The sequence below is a fragment of the Pelmatolapia mariae genome, linkage group LG12, assembly GCF_036321145.2.
Source record: "Pelmatolapia mariae isolate MD_Pm_ZW linkage group LG12, Pm_UMD_F_2, whole genome shotgun sequence".
Classification (NCBI taxonomy): Eukaryota; Metazoa; Chordata; class Actinopteri; order Cichliformes; family Cichlidae; genus Pelmatolapia; species Pelmatolapia mariae.
This window is the reverse complement of record NC_086237.1, coordinates 22,212,460-22,228,040: the sequence shown is the minus strand read 5'-3', so window position 1 is coordinate 22,228,040 and position 15,581 is coordinate 22,212,460. Positions and strand designations below refer to the sequence as shown.

The 15,581-nt window shown below is 39.8% G+C and overlaps 1 protein-coding gene across 1 annotated transcript; it reads right to left on the bottom strand.

Moving 5' to 3' along the window:
• Positions 1-4,404: 4,404 nt before the first annotated feature.
• slc14a2 (solute carrier family 14 member 2) lies at positions 4,405-9,019 on the bottom strand. The gene is made up of 10 exons (XM_063490139.1): positions 8,957-9,019; positions 8,202-8,273; positions 7,931-8,114; positions 7,134-7,323; positions 6,821-6,949; positions 5,879-6,071; positions 5,512-5,659; positions 5,193-5,327; positions 4,993-5,042; positions 4,405-4,893 (listed from the first exon to the last, which is right to left on the bottom strand). Exons 1-10 carry the CDS (start codon positions 8,978-8,980, stop codon positions 4,480-4,482), a joined length of 1,539 nt encoding a protein of 512 aa, XP_063346209.1. The 5' UTR covers positions 8,981-9,019; the 3' UTR covers positions 4,405-4,479.
• Positions 9,020-15,581: the final 6,562 nt, after the last annotated feature.

The following is a 15,581-nucleotide window of genomic DNA, read 5'->3' as shown; positions in this document are numbered from 1 at the left end:
ATGCTGTCTCATCTCCATCAGAGATGGGCCCAACTACGATGGTGTCATCGGCATACTTGAAGATGGTGTTGGTTGGTTGGATTGGTGTACAGTCATATGTGTGCAGGGCAAACCACAGGGGGCTGAGAACGCAGCCCTGTGAGGATCCAGTGCTGAGTGACAGTTGGTGAGGAAATCAAAGCAGCAGAGATGCTGAAAGTTGCTGAAAGCTTTTGAGAATGTAAAATGTCACCAACAGGGGATGCAGGTGCTGCAGGTCCTCATTCAGTGAGACAATGGCAAAGACTTGTCATCTAATGTGGGTGTTTGTCTACACTGACATTTTTGGTGTCAGATCACTGCTGAATAATGGCGATGTGTTGTTTTTCATGAAGAACTGTACATGTGAAGCTTTATGTTGGTATCTGCGGACTTTCATTGACAATTATGCAACTGTTTTTCCACGGCTGCTTCAGATCTTTTGATAACTTTTGTGCTACACAGATGTTAGATAGTGAACATGCCTCACATGACATAATTGACAGAACACTGTGTAGTTTCTGTGCAGACCTGTCTCAGGTGACACTAACAACACAGTGGGTTCTGCAGTCCTGCCACACTGACGCTCTTCATATCAGTCTAAATTGTTGTATTTCTAAATGGCAAATTAGCACATTTAATAAGGTAGAGTAACAGAGACAGAACTATTTTATATTTCACTCAGTCACTAGGTAGAGCTTGCTAGTACTGGATTGAACCCCATTTTCAGATTCAGATAACTTTATTAATCCCAAAGAAAGGCAATTTGTTTGGAGGTTACCCGCACAACTTACTCACACAATCTAGAGTCCTTAAACACCAAGCAATAAATACTGTAGCATGTCAAGGCAAAGCTCAACAAACAATAATGTTTAAAAAAGAATAAAAATTAACAATACAATAATTAAATAGAATAACAAGGACTAAAAATGAACAAAGAAGGTATTGTAGCCGAGGGAATGAAGGATTTTTAGTATCTCTTTGTTCTACACTGGAGTACAAGGCAGCAGTGATCTGAGAGCAGCTTCCTGAACTCAGATGACACACATGGTCAGGGTACAATAATAATGTTTTCGGAGAAGGTGTTAGCAGATGCTGTGGGAGGTTTTACCCTGAACAGGCAGATGAAATAAAATGTTAAAAGCCTTTCAATAAATGAACAATAAAAATGACAGAACTGGTTTAATCATAGATAGCATAGGTTCAACAGGGAGCATTCCTTTTGAGACTTTGGCCCATATTAAGATGATACCATCACATAGTTACTGCAGATTGGTCAGCTGCACATTCATAATGAGAATATCCTGTTCCACCACATCCCTAAGGTGCTCAGTTGGAATGATATAATCAGCCATCAGAAGATGGGTAAACTGTAGGGCTATGGGTTTAAAAACTATTCTCATTTGGTATTTAGGGATCCAATTTGTGCCAAGAAACGATCCCCCACACCATCACACCACCATCAGCAGCCTGAACAAAGGCTTTGCTGATACAAAGCAGTATGGATTCATGCTTTCATGTTGTTTACACTAAATTGTGACCCTGCCATCTGAATGTTGCAGCAGCAACACCTGGTGTGGTCTTCTGCTGCTCTAGCCCATCTGCTTCAGAGTTTGACATTCAGAGATGCTCTTCTGTATACTTGGTTTTATCTGACTTACGTTTTCCTTCTGATCAGCTCAAACCAGTCTTGCCATTCATCTCTGACCTTTGACATCAAAATATTTTTACCCAGAGAACTGCCACTCAGTGGATATTTTCTCTTTTTATCACCTTTCTTCTTCATTTTGATGCCTATTTTGAACTTCAGCAGATCATCTTGACCATGTCTAAATGCCTGCATGCAGATGCTGCCATATAATTGGCTGATTATCTTGTCAGTCTTCAAATTGCAGTTGAAGTTGCAGTTGAATACCTAATAATTAGGTGTAAAGATTCTGTTTTGTTAAGCAAATCAGCTTTTGTGCATACCGTGTTAAACGTGCATTAAAATTAAACATTTTAAAGATTTTAATGTTCAGAATGTTCATGCTGTGCAATTACACTGACAAACACTCATTTGTTATCTAAAAAACACCCGGAAATGTTGTGGAAATATTCAGTCGATCAGATGAGCAACAGCAGTCATTTCAGGTCACATGTTCCACATCATATAAAATTATGTAATTACAAAGTCACGAGGGCTGTTTTCCAAAACCCGCATCTCAAACTAAGCATCGCAAGCACTATCATTCATCTCTAGTTAGTTTCACTTTATGTAGAGTAACTCATTCTAGTAGTAGTTACTTTTGTATATTAAATTTGCACATCATCTTTAGAAAAAATCAAAGAAAAGAAATGACAAACAAACAACTGTTAAAATGCTAAGCTGATTGAGACTGCACAAGAAGTGACAGTGCAATCATGTCATGATGTAAAACATCACTTGAAATCACAAATATTCAACAGAAAATGATCCAATAAAATCTTCCCGAGATGGTTTTGTTTTTCTCATATTTGGCTCCACTGAATTTGAGATAAGGGACTTGGCACTTTTGTTATCAGTGTTCTGGACAGACTGCTAAAAGGATCCAAGTAGGCATACATACCTACAGCTATCTGATGTTTTTTTTAAAAACTATCTTTATTTTTGATCTCACATTCTTGGCCCGAGGAAGAACGCACCAGAAGCTTCTAGAAAGGTTAAAGTTACAGAATGTCACGGTAAAACGAAAGTACACCTTCAATCAATTGCAGGGTTTTACTATCAAAACAAAAATAATAATAAAAAATTACAATGAAATTTAAAAAAAATTAAATTAGGTAAATACAACCTCAAGCAAGTGAAAACACAGGAGTGGTATAGCCTTACTACTTCCATAGGAATTAAGAAGATAAGTAGCAGACAGTTTATTCTTTTAGAAAAAGGCTGTTTTGGAAGGGTTGCCATGAGAATGTATTTTCTCTCTAAAAAGAAATCTCATCATCACCGCTTAATATTTGCAAAGATACACCTGGAACAAACCACACGATTTTCTGGAACAATGTCCTTTGGACAGACGAGACCGTGTTTAGTGAAGACGAAACGCACCATATCTGCAACTATCAAGCATGGATCTGGACACCTTGGAGTCATTGAGTTGACCATGAGCTCCTCTTCCTATCAAAGTACTCCAGAGTCAAATGCAAGGTCATTTGTCTGACAGCTGAAGCTTAAGACTTGCCAAGGACCAGGTTATTTTTCTCATATTCTGATATCTAAAACTTTAGAAATAACTGAGGGCATGCTTCTCTTTACCTGCACTGTAGTTTGACATACTACTTAAATTTTGCAACCTTACTTTCCTCATTGGAAGTTATTTACCACCATGGATCAGTTTTATGACACTTTTTATGAGTGTGTACACCTTTTTCTGTTATATTTTGCAGTGGACCTTTCCCCTCCCCTTTTTTTTCCCATAAGGACAACCACCTTCAATTAGCCTAGTCTTAATAGTGTCAGGAAATTAATCATTTACTTGTTTATTGCTTTGACTGGCCTAACCAGCAATCCTACATGGGTTTTGCATTAACAGATTCACATTTTACCAGGGTTATAACCAGTTACACCAGTACCTCTGTCATTTAAATCAGGTCTAAGTGCAACATGCTGCGTCCTCAGATCAATGGAGATTTTACTGTCTAAGTACAACAGTCCAACGCAGGAACTGCAAGCTTCATTAAGCTCTGGAATGCTTAAAGCTCATTATGTAACCCAAATACATAAGCAGACACGAGAGAACAGCAAATCCACAAATCTGCCGTGGACCCTGGAGATCAGTGTAGCCTTTACATGCTCTGAAAATAACATTAATGTGGATATTTAACTTAAACCTGGATAACTCCATTAACCTTTAGGAGAGCAGAGGAAGTTTTTTGTGATAAGAGAGTAGTTCTTATCGCGAAACGCTGGAGAACAGCTCAAACTGATCAAACACACTGCTTAAAAAGCTGACACTCCAACAACTGTGATATGAAAAACAGCTTTTTTATGTCTGCATAGATTTTCAGTCATCTAGATCATGGTAGTCTTAACAGCTTGAAATGAAGGCGGGTGAACTTCTTTACATTATATAAAAAAAGGAGAAAAAAAAACTAAGAAGTCCTTCTTTTTAACAGCTTCATTACTTGACCAATGTATTTCGCCAGTTGGGGATTGACCGATGCAAAACCCGAGTATATTTGATGTGAATTTAGGGCGGTGTTTTCTGTTTTTATTAAGCACTGAATGAAACACACACACACACACACACACACACACACACACACACACACACACACACAACAGATTTTTATTTTTTTTAAAAAGATATTTTAAATATATAAAAACACACATATTTGTATAAACTTTGCAAAGAACCACCAGAATATTCAAACATACATTATCTCTGAATGAAATTTACCACATATTTACTCATACATTGCTCGTACATAAATCTAGCTTTAAACATAATCAGTGAGCGTGACCTCGATCAAATCATTTTCCGTGTTTCTTTCATCTCCGGGTCCCTCGGCTGTCTGAGGTACTTCAACTTCCGTCGAGTCATTTTTAACCTCTTGAGCCTCATTTTCTGTTTTCCCTTGCTCCATTCTTTCTAGCTCTATCTTAAGTTGCTCTTTCTCGTTTATTATCACTTCTTCCTCAACAGTTCTCTGCTGCTCCTCTCTCTCTTTCCTCTCTTTTTCAGCCTTCTCCATCTTTTCCTGCTTCTTCAGCTTCCAGAAGAATCTCAGGTTTTTCTCAGGGTACGTCACTTTGGCCAGTGGCAGCTTAAAGATCCTTTCGGTCCCCGTGGTTAAGAGAAGGAAAGTCAGGGCAGACAGGCAGAAAGGCCAGGTGCAGGCTGGTAGACCAAACTGTGGATTTTTTAAAAAAAAAAAACAGTTGTGAAACATATTTTAATGTTTTTTTTAACAGTTTGTAAAGAAATAGGAGTGACAATAAAATGTACTTACCCTGGACATGATGTTGGCGATGGCTGAGCCAAGGTATGCACAGAAAAAAGCTGCAGAGGAGGAGGGAAATGTTGTTTGATGTAAATGATAAAGTGTGATTACAAATAACAGCCTTTGTTTGGTAAGGTTGCACATGGTTGCTTGTCATTTGGCCTTATTTTGCAGATAAGAGAATGCATTTTTATAATTTTTTTACTCACCACATGTGATAGCAAGCAGATGCACTTGCCAGGTGAGAGCATAAAACATTCCTCCAATAGCGATGCAGGCTAACACACAGTTGTACCCCCAGAGGCCAAAGTAAATGTCTCCAAACGGAGCTGCCAGGGCCAGACCTGCAAAATATTTAGTTACTGTTACCAGAGAAGTACCGAGTTCACCCAAAGACCGGTTTATCTTAATAAATTAAAACCCTCTTGATCATTTTGCACCAGCATTTTTTTTTTTTTTTGCAGGCCATCTTGGATATTTTATTTTACAATATCGGCTGCCTGGTTAGACACTGTGACATCCTCTCACCTGAAACCATTCCCACTGCAGATCCCAGGACAGCATGAGCACAGGTGATGGGGGAGGAGATAAAGAGGGAGATGATGAAGATGCCTCCAGTCCAAGGGTTGTCACAGCCATAGACCTGGCCTATTCCTACTGGCACTGACATGAAGAGCTGAAAGTGTACAGGCAGAAATGTAAAGCCCGCTTTATTGGATGTGCAGCTGTATTTAACTTGTGAACAACTTAAAGTTGCATATATAGTTAACAACATAGGTCCACATTATTTTAACCTGTTAGCTGAAAGGATGTGCTAAAACCTCGGCTACAAGACTATGACTTCTGAAGTTAAAAAGGCTGCGAAATCTGCATGTCATCATTTCCTTTCAGCTACCTTTGCTACGTCAAGTTCTGCCCATGTGATGTTGGGCAGCTCCGAGCGTGGCTGAATGAGGACTTGGGGGAAGTAGTTGTTGTAGTGGCCGGTGGCGACCATGTGGAGACACACCAGGATGTTAAAGGGCAGGGTGAAAACAGGAAGATCCCAACGACTGTTGATAGATGCCAGGGCGCTGGACACAATGGGGCTGGACATGAAAAGGCATCACATCAGAAATCTGCTCCACATTTAACTCACATTTACAAAATGACCCGAGTACATCTATGTTCAATCACACCAGTCTGCGCTAATGTTAAAATCACGGAAAGGCAGCGTAAATAACACCTGTATTGTTCTTCTGGAAAAACCTTGGGTCCTGGCCTTCATACTGCCCACCAAAATATTGTTGTAGATGGAGCACACCCTGACAGGAACACCCTCCCACTGCAGAACAATGCACCCCACTGCATTATAGAAACTACTCAGGAATGCTTTGAAGAGTTTGACAAAGATATTGCACTCTGATCAAACGTGATGCCCTGGAACAAGCCCGATCCATAATACCAAGGAGTGCTCTTAATATCCCAGTGCTAAACACTACAGGAGGCACCCAGACATCCTGTGGTTTTATTGTTATGACTCATCGATGTAGATCAATCAGTCTTTTTTACACATTTCCCGCTTTTAGCAGCAGAGATAACAGATCTGTATATGACTGATATGGTCTCTTTTGTCTACTTAACTACAGCAAATAATTTGTATTATTTATTTATTTATTCATTTGTTTGCTTTTATTACAATGTCTCAGAACAATACGCAACCTATTATGACACAAAAATGACAACTGATGGCATTCATGATTCATGATTGGCGTATCTACTTTTCTTTATCAACCTTTCACTTTTTATGATGCAAACCTAGAGCACAGTTTCACCATTTCTCGGTCTACTGGCTTACCACATCATGGACATAAAGATGTTTGGCAGAAGAAGCCACCAGTACCAGTTTCCTGCGTTAGAGAACACGGCCATCAGCAGACCCACCAGTATCCCGTTGTAGCCGTACAGCCCTGCAGCTATTGCACCCCTGAAGGAAAGTTTTTTGAATCAATTTTTTTTTCTAGCTCAAGCCACATGACAAATTTTCTTTTACTGCCAAGCAGATAATCATCAAGAATGACTTCTCGGCCAGCCTTCTGGTATTAGGACTGACAGTATTTAAAGATAGCATCAGTTAGGTGGAAAAAAAAAAAACACCTGAGTGCTCACACCTGTTCTGTTGCAATAGGAGAGCGGAAATGGTTGCAAAGAGTGTGCCCACAAAGCCATTTAGGGCCCACCAGTAGTTCTGCAGGATGAGGCCGGCAAAAATGACGAGGCCACTCAGGGGGTTGTTGACAAACATCACCTGGGCCGCACCGCGCAAGACCCAATCCAGCAGCCGCAGCAGGAAGAACTGCTCTGAAAGATGCGACAGTGAGAGATATTTGACTGCCAGCAAACACTTCACATCTTCAAAGGCTGTGAAAAGGTTACTAACATAATCAGCAGAGAGGATATGCATGTGGGAAACTGCCAAAGAGGTCTTCATCTATACAAACTCTCACATGTATGGAGGGAAATAGTTACACATTGTCTGTAGTTACACATTAAACTCGATAGTGCTGCTTGTCTCAAGGACACATTTTCAAGTTCCCGTCATAATTTCTGTCACTGCTGGGGAATACTGTCATACATGGAATTTCTTGGTAGTGCTTTATTGATGTTTTCTGATTTAAGTACTTCAGTTATGCCAGCTGGTATTTTTCACTATTTTAGAGGCTAACTGGGTAATCCTACCAGTTTCAACACCCACATGTTGATTAACTGACTCCTGCACGCTCCCATGAAAAGGCATCATTAGCAGTGAGAAAGTTTTCTACAAAATAGCATGACCAAATTTTTTTTACTTAACACAACTATCTTATGTCCCAGGTTGGCTTTATTATACCTCCTGCACTGTTGGCAAAACTACTTTTTATTTAGTTCCAAACTTTAAATTTGAAGTAAGCTGCTGATGTTAACCTACTTTCCATCCATTTTCCAAACACCTCCATGTCTCCAGAGAAGTAGGACGCTCCTTTGAGGAAGCGGACCCTGGCTTTCTGCAGGGCTGTTGCTCCTGCAGGTTGCACTTGGTCCTCTTGCCTGTCCTCCTGGGAGTTCCCATTCTGAGACGGTAAGTCAGGGTGTGCCATCAGGGGCTGGAGCTCCTGAAGTCACCAGTATGTTCAGTAATTAATTTCAGAATTACAGTTTGAGTCATGATAAGTTGAGGTGAAATATGAATATTGACTAACAGTGAAGGTGGTGGCAGAAACGCTGGAGGACAGCACGTCAGAACTGGAGCTGCTGGTAATCTTCTGAACTTCCTGACAGTGCAGAGATGTAGCTGTTACTCAGGAGCAAACACAGTCTTCCTCCATTTATATATAACAAGGTACACCATAGGTATACATACTGACTGCACGTGAATGCGTTTTGTTTTTCAGTATGATTACTGGTATATTGGTAGCGGTCACGTTTCTGTGCTTCAAAGTCATTCTACATCATTATTAAGTGTGGCCTTTGAAATATCCCCTGAGGGACAATAAATGATTTATTACTGTGTCTGTACCTTTGTTCTATGAAAATGTGTAAAAAAGAAAAAACAGAAAAATGCATATCTTAGGAAATTTTAATATATATCAATGCCTTCTTTCCTTACATGCTCGATTAAATGCAGCCCTTTTAACCCTTTATTTTAAATTTGTATTTAAACTTGAGTGTTACTGGAGGGCATTACAACACCTTTTTTTTTTTTGCAGTGTCTTTACTTTTGTTACTTTTCCCACATGATTCGTTGTTCTTTTGGCAATAAAAGTGCCTTTACATTGCTATATTTTACATTCTGTTCAAGAGTTTGTGATAAATTTTGTCTTATAATTAATGGAGAAATAGACTGAGCTAACACTAGACCTCTAATCTTCCACAGATATTTGTTAATCTGATAAAGAAAAATCATTAACTGCCCTGCTGGACTTCCAGAGGCTTTGCCAAACACCAGTGCCCCTACCTTTGTGCAGTTTGGTCCAGGCATTTGTCCCAGAAAAGGCAGAGGCAGAGACGGCTGCCAGCTTCCCTAGAGCTGCTCCAGAGATCCTTCAGCTGAAGGCTTTTATACTGTAGTTACAGGCTCTAAAGAAAACTCCACCTCATCTCTCCCTCACATCCACCTCTTCATCTCACGTGCATCCTCTGCAGGTCGCCGCCGCCTCACTCATATCTTCCTGGACACGCTTAGAAACATTCCTCAACTCCAAAGAAAGAAAGGAAGAAAAACTCTGTAACATTTCCACAATTAAAAAAAAACCTGTTTTAAATTACTTTAAAAATCCCTCTCAGGAAAATGTACTCCGCCTTCCCGAATGACTGGCAGTGGACTATAACACACATAGGAGGTCATTCAGTTAAAAGTTAAAAAACAGACAGAAGAGTTTGCAATGTAAAGTAATTTAAGGATAAGCACAGCACGACTCCCACTGTGCTTGAATTGATTAAGTTTAATCTGCTACACTTTAGCGCCGTCACCGCGTATCCAAGTAGCATTACCACAACCAGCTGACACACATACACTTAAAGATGAATGATGAAACTGAAGATTGGTTTGTTTGTTTGTTCCTTTAGCATTTATTTTGTCATTAAACACAATTATGATGTAATTGCAGAGATGATTAGCAGCCCTGATTGCCGCCGCAAAGTTTTACTCATTGCTGGAGATGAAAAATGAGTTTGAAGATGAGGGCGTGAATGAACAACAAACAGGTTTGGCAAAATATTTTTGTCAAAACAGAACACACTAGAACTTTCCAGGAATGGTTATTCAAATGCTCGTTTGGTACTTTATTTATGGTGGTATGGTTTGATTTCTGATATAGGCTAATCTTCTAATCTAATGCCAAAAACAACAACAAAAAAACAAAAAACTGTAAAACTCTGGCCAGTCCACCCACAGCTGCTTCTACTATTTCCCACCATGTTAAAGTAGCTCAATGTTTTTCCAGCTCTGAGCTCATTGAGTTTACTCAGTAGACTAAATGTTCATATTGAATGAGTAAGGTGACATTACAGGAATCTGTGTCAGCAGTAGACAGATCACCCTGTTCTCCATCAGTATCTCATCTGTCGTTTCAGGACCTTTCCCTGTTATTGAATGTACTGTAACAGCTTCAGTGGACTGTGACAAGCAGGTCAGCATGATTTCAGATTTACAGGACAGTCGACTTGTGGTACACGTCTTTATGTATAGGGAAAAAAAGCGCAACTTTGGGACCAGATGACAATTCAAAATGTAATGGTAATCTGTCTTTGTCACTCGATAATGGAAACCTAAACTAAAACTAAAACTGAACTCGAAAGATATTAAAGTGTCAAAATTTGCTGTTTCTGAGATTAAAATACAACTAAATAGCACATGTTAGACATCATCCAAATCCATGCACAGTACCACACTATCCCCCAAATCTTTTACTTTTTACCTAACTGTGTACAAAATCTTTTATAAAAAGACTCATTTAATGAGAAACACTCACACTACACACTTAAAGAATTCAACCTGGTGGCTGATTAAAGCAAAAGACAGAGTGACATTGACATCTAGTGGAACCAGGTTGAATTACACATCAGTCCTTCGTTACTCTACCTCCTCCTTCCATAATGATTATTTGACCTGGATGCTTCACATTGTAATAACCCGGCACATTCCTCTGCATTCATTCAACCTGTTTAACTTTGTTTTGTTTTTTAAATTGTATAAACACTCAAAGAGAAAAATAAACATTTCTCTATTATAACTAAACCTACCATTTTATCCTAATGTCTCTACAGACAGGTCTTAAAAGGTTACAAGAAGCAGCAGTTCATGATTTTTGCGCATTTTTATCTACACACAGTGGTGTGGGCTGTGTTTGCGTGTGTTTATCTCTTCTTATTATTTTCTTTGACTTATCTCTGTCCCGCTCTGTGTGTGTGTGTGTGTGTGTGTGTGTGTGTGTGTGTGTGTGCACTGAGGTGGTGAGGGGGCTCCAGCCTCAGCCAGAGTCTATGGAACCTGATACTTGATGACTCCTCATCACAAGAATGTGAGTTTCCTTCTCTCGGAGCGTCTGGCCCGACGCCCGGCCACATCTCCATCTGTGTGTGTTTGTGTGCGCACGAGAGTGTTACTTGTTACTATTTCGCCCCCTTTTCATGAGTGGCCCCTTCAGTACAAGGAGACATTCTTTGTGTGATGCTTGTTCGATTTGTTTTTCTTTTGTTTAGTGAGAGCTGTTCGCTCATGATCAGATCGCTGAAAACGCATTTTAATAGTAGGCATGAACAGGGCCTCAGTCTTTTGCTAACCCGCTGTCCCTTTTATTTGCAATGCTTTGGAAGGAAATTAAACCAAATAGTAGTGTTGTAGAGACAAAACAGACTCTTGATGGCTGAGAAGAATTGAGAACAATTCCCTTTAAAAGGTATGTAAGTGTTATTGCATGGTGAGAGGTATGGCAGTTAATAAATTATGACTAAACAGAGGACTAACATAAACAGCCATATTCAGACTTTATAAAATATTATTGCAGGACTCTATTGGTTCTGTCACCTTGTATAAAGTCATGCAACTTCAAACTTAAAGTTTATTTTCTATTTATTTTGTTTGTTTGTTTTTTAAATTCTGTGCTGTCTGGCAGCTTCTGCAATCACAGTTATGATCTGAATGCACTGTTGTGCCAAACATTTTGCTTTTCCAAGATCAGCTCTATAAATTCTCTATAGGCTTCTCTTGTTCAGGTGTTTCTTTTATCTGTTTATTTCTTCATGTCTCTTTGTGTTGTTTCAGTTATTACATTATATGTGGTATACAGTATGACAATGTCCAAGGTAAGACAGGCAAGGAGAAAAAAAAGGAGGGGGTAGGAGAAGATGTAATAAAAAGACAGAGTACAAATAGAAATGCACAATATATCGCCATCTGCCGCACCTGTAAGAAAAATAAACAACACCTGGAACACAACAATTTGAAAATGCAGATGTACATAAATCAACAAAGTTACTGTGGGGTGTGTGTGTGAGAGAGAGAGAGACAGAGACAGAGAGAGAGAGTAGAGTGTGAGTGTGCTTGTGTCTTTGTCATGAAATGTATTTGAAAAAAAAAGCTGTGAAGCTGCAGTAACCCCCAGGAGCCAGAGGCAGACAGAAATGGATCCAGGAGAACCGGGTCATCCGCAGCACCCAAGACTACCGAAGACCTGCGGCCACAGATCTCGGTGTCATCTGTGCGCCCATCCCAGCAGGAGAAGGAAGGAATCCCCAGATGGTGCGGCCACAACCAAAGGGTGGGACTCCCAGAAGACCAGTGGCCATGGGTAGCAATCTCCACTAGAGGCCGGCCATACCAGTGCAATCCCAGATCAGGGTCCCGGGGTGTCAGGCAGCCCAGTACCCTCAGAGCCACCCCCCCCCCCTCCCCCTGACATGGAAGAGATCCAAGCCACCCTGGACCACCAAGGGAGCAGGTCAATGACCACGACAGCCATGCGCCCTGGAACCAACAAGCACCTGCATCCCGGGGGGGGGGGGGGGCAGCAGCGGGGAGGGTGAACCCCTCCCTCTATGACCACGTCCAACAGCCATGCACAAACACCCCCCCCCCCCACACACACACACACACACACACAGGCCATTCACTCACTCACTTGCTTACACATACCCATCCTAACTTTAACTGTTATTTGGTGTTATTCACAATCATTTGAAAAAGCTTGGCTGTTTCCATAAGAATTAAGTGGGTAAGTAGCAGCCATGTGCTGCTAATCAAACTTGATTAACTGATCAGCAGCAAGTGTGAGCACATCTATAAAAGCAGTTTTGGCACTTTGCTGCTCTGGCTCACTCAGATGTGTGTTAACACAATGCCATAATCTTCCCAAGAATGAACAGCAAATTCACCCCAAGGTCAGATTGCACAATGCTCAGAGAAATTTTAATAAATCCGGGAGTCACATTTTCGAATCTACGGGCCCTGATTTTTATCTTAAATGTTAAAAGTTCAGAACTGTACAATTTAAAAAAAACAAGCCATCTTCTTTCTAAAAAGTTGATGACAGCAGGGCTTAGGTTTGCAAAGTAGCATCTGAGGAAACCACACGCATTCTGGTACAATATAGATTTGGAGTGAAAACGTTTGCCCATAATGCCGAGAGGCACAATATGCAAAACCAAACAGCATATCAGCACAAACATCTCATACCAGCTGTCAAACACAGTGATGGAGGGGTGACCTGATTGAAATGCTGTGGTGGGACTTTAAGAGAAGACAAATGTATGTCCAGAAACTTCAATGAACAATGCTGACAGCTGCAGTAGTTAGCATTGTTGCTTCACAGCATGAAGGTTCTTGCATATTCTCTCCGTGTCTGCATGAGTTCTCTCCAAGTCAAATTAGCCAAGAAAACAGTTATGCTAGGAATAATTGCAAGTCTGTACAATGTTGTCTAAAGTGAAAGACACCTCTAATTTTTATGATGCACCACTCACTTGAAAAATGTGCAAATGTGTGTGTATGTGCGTGTGTGTGTTCATGACAACAACTTCTCAGCACTTTCTGCATTCCTGACATATTTGTGCTGTGCTAAAAAGACATAACAGGACAAAAATGGTCAAATATTTAAGCTCCTTTGCCTCCTCAGGAGCGTCAGGAGGAAAAAAAGGCATATTGTGGAGCCAGATTTTTTTTTAAAAAAAACCAAAAAACATTTAAAATCCTGTGTTTCATACTGACTGTTTTTATCAAGGTGAAACCAATGCAGTTAACAGTTTTCATCCTCATGATGTCAAATACTCAATTACCAGACTGTAAAAATATTATTTATATTCAATTTATTACTTACTTCTTTGTATTGGCGTTTCATGAGGACAAGCAAGGCAAGCAGTGCTTTGGTACGTTTTATAGACGTCAATCAAAACATAGTAAAGTAAAGTGATCCCTCTCCTTTCATCTCAGACAGCACTGTCTTAAAGCGCCTCACCTGTCAATGAATATGTGCATCCGTCCTTGACATTACTGCCATCTTTAAACCGCTTTCGGATATTGTTGCTGACGTCTGTGCTTATTTCAATCTTATAGCAAAGTGTTGTTGTCTTTGTCTCTGAGGTCTTGTGTCCATCTCGTGTTAACAATTATTGGAGCTAGGCAAACTGAGCAGCATCTTGTTTCTGGTGTTTTGCCCGTGCATCATGGATAAACAGGTCTTTGACAGGAAACAGGGAAAACCGGAGGGTGAGGCAAGCTGCCACTGGCTCAGCTTTTGCTGCTCTGAGATCAGTTACAATCTGCGCCTAATATGGAAACTCTGCTACCATTAGCAACTAAACAAGCTTCAGTGATTTAACATTATAACAGATGAGTTTTCCTTTTGCTAACGTGCTTGGCCATCAACAAGGATAATTATAACCATGACAGCGTGGGGACAGCAGCTCTGACCGTGTCCCATCTAATAAAACAGGCAAGTTGAGCAGGTGTAGGCTTAGCCAACAGTTTCAAATTAGCATCTGTGAGAATGTCTGAATGTAATAAGTTTAACCAGCAGGTTTTTTAAAAAAAATAAACACATTTTAATATACCTTAAAAAAATCAAATGTAGGTCTGTCTTTCTAAACTTACAAACAACTATTTTTTTATAGCTATATGTTCCTCACTGGACAGCACAGGCATATGATTTATAGAATATAATGCTGGACATTTAACAAAATCTAAATTATAGTATTAAATTATATTGTAAATTTATATTTAAATAAATGAGTTCAACCCTAAAGTTATGCAGCAGTAATATTAATCTATTTAACACTAATGGGGAACATTTTTCTGGATTATAATTATTTTAACTTTTCATAATTCAGTTTCATGTGTAGTGAGGTGTTCTCCTAATGTTTTATTGCTTCTTTTTCTAAAGGAATGGTTTAAAAACATTCCTCCACTACTTTGTCATGTTTAGCTAATGATAATTATTCTTTGGTAATATAGTAAATATTTATTCAGCTATAGTAGTTATTATCTCTACCTGCATTTCTGTAAAAGTCACCACCACCACTGGTTGCAGGTAAGTCGTCCTTTCTTTTATAAAGTCATGTTGCACAAAAATCAGCTCTGATACCTCGTGCATGGACTGTTTTTAAAAACTGCATTGTTACTGGATTTCTCTTGCAGCACACATATTTCTCATTTTAATTGCATGCATTATTAACATATACACAACATGCTATAACTTCTCATAGAGTGTAGAGTCTCTATCTTAATTTTAGAGCTGTTGCCACTAAAACCCTCCAGTATCAAAGACCTGCTCCCCTACACACCTGTAACACACCTTCAGCGCCATCATGTGACAGTAAGCCTTAGGTGCATGACTGTTGTATTTTTTGTGCCTGAGTTCGGAGGCTGATTTGCCCCCACTGCACATTTGTTACAAATTCTAAGTTACAGCAGATCCCTTATTGTGAAGTGTACACTAGATAACTACATTACACAAACATTTCTTATAGTCTTTGGCACCAGAACTGAGTAGTTTGAGGAACTGCAAGGGAATGAGTTCTTACTTGAAGAAAACTATGTTATATTATAGCCCTAATAATCCGTGGCTTGATGTTGAGAGTTAACTTGG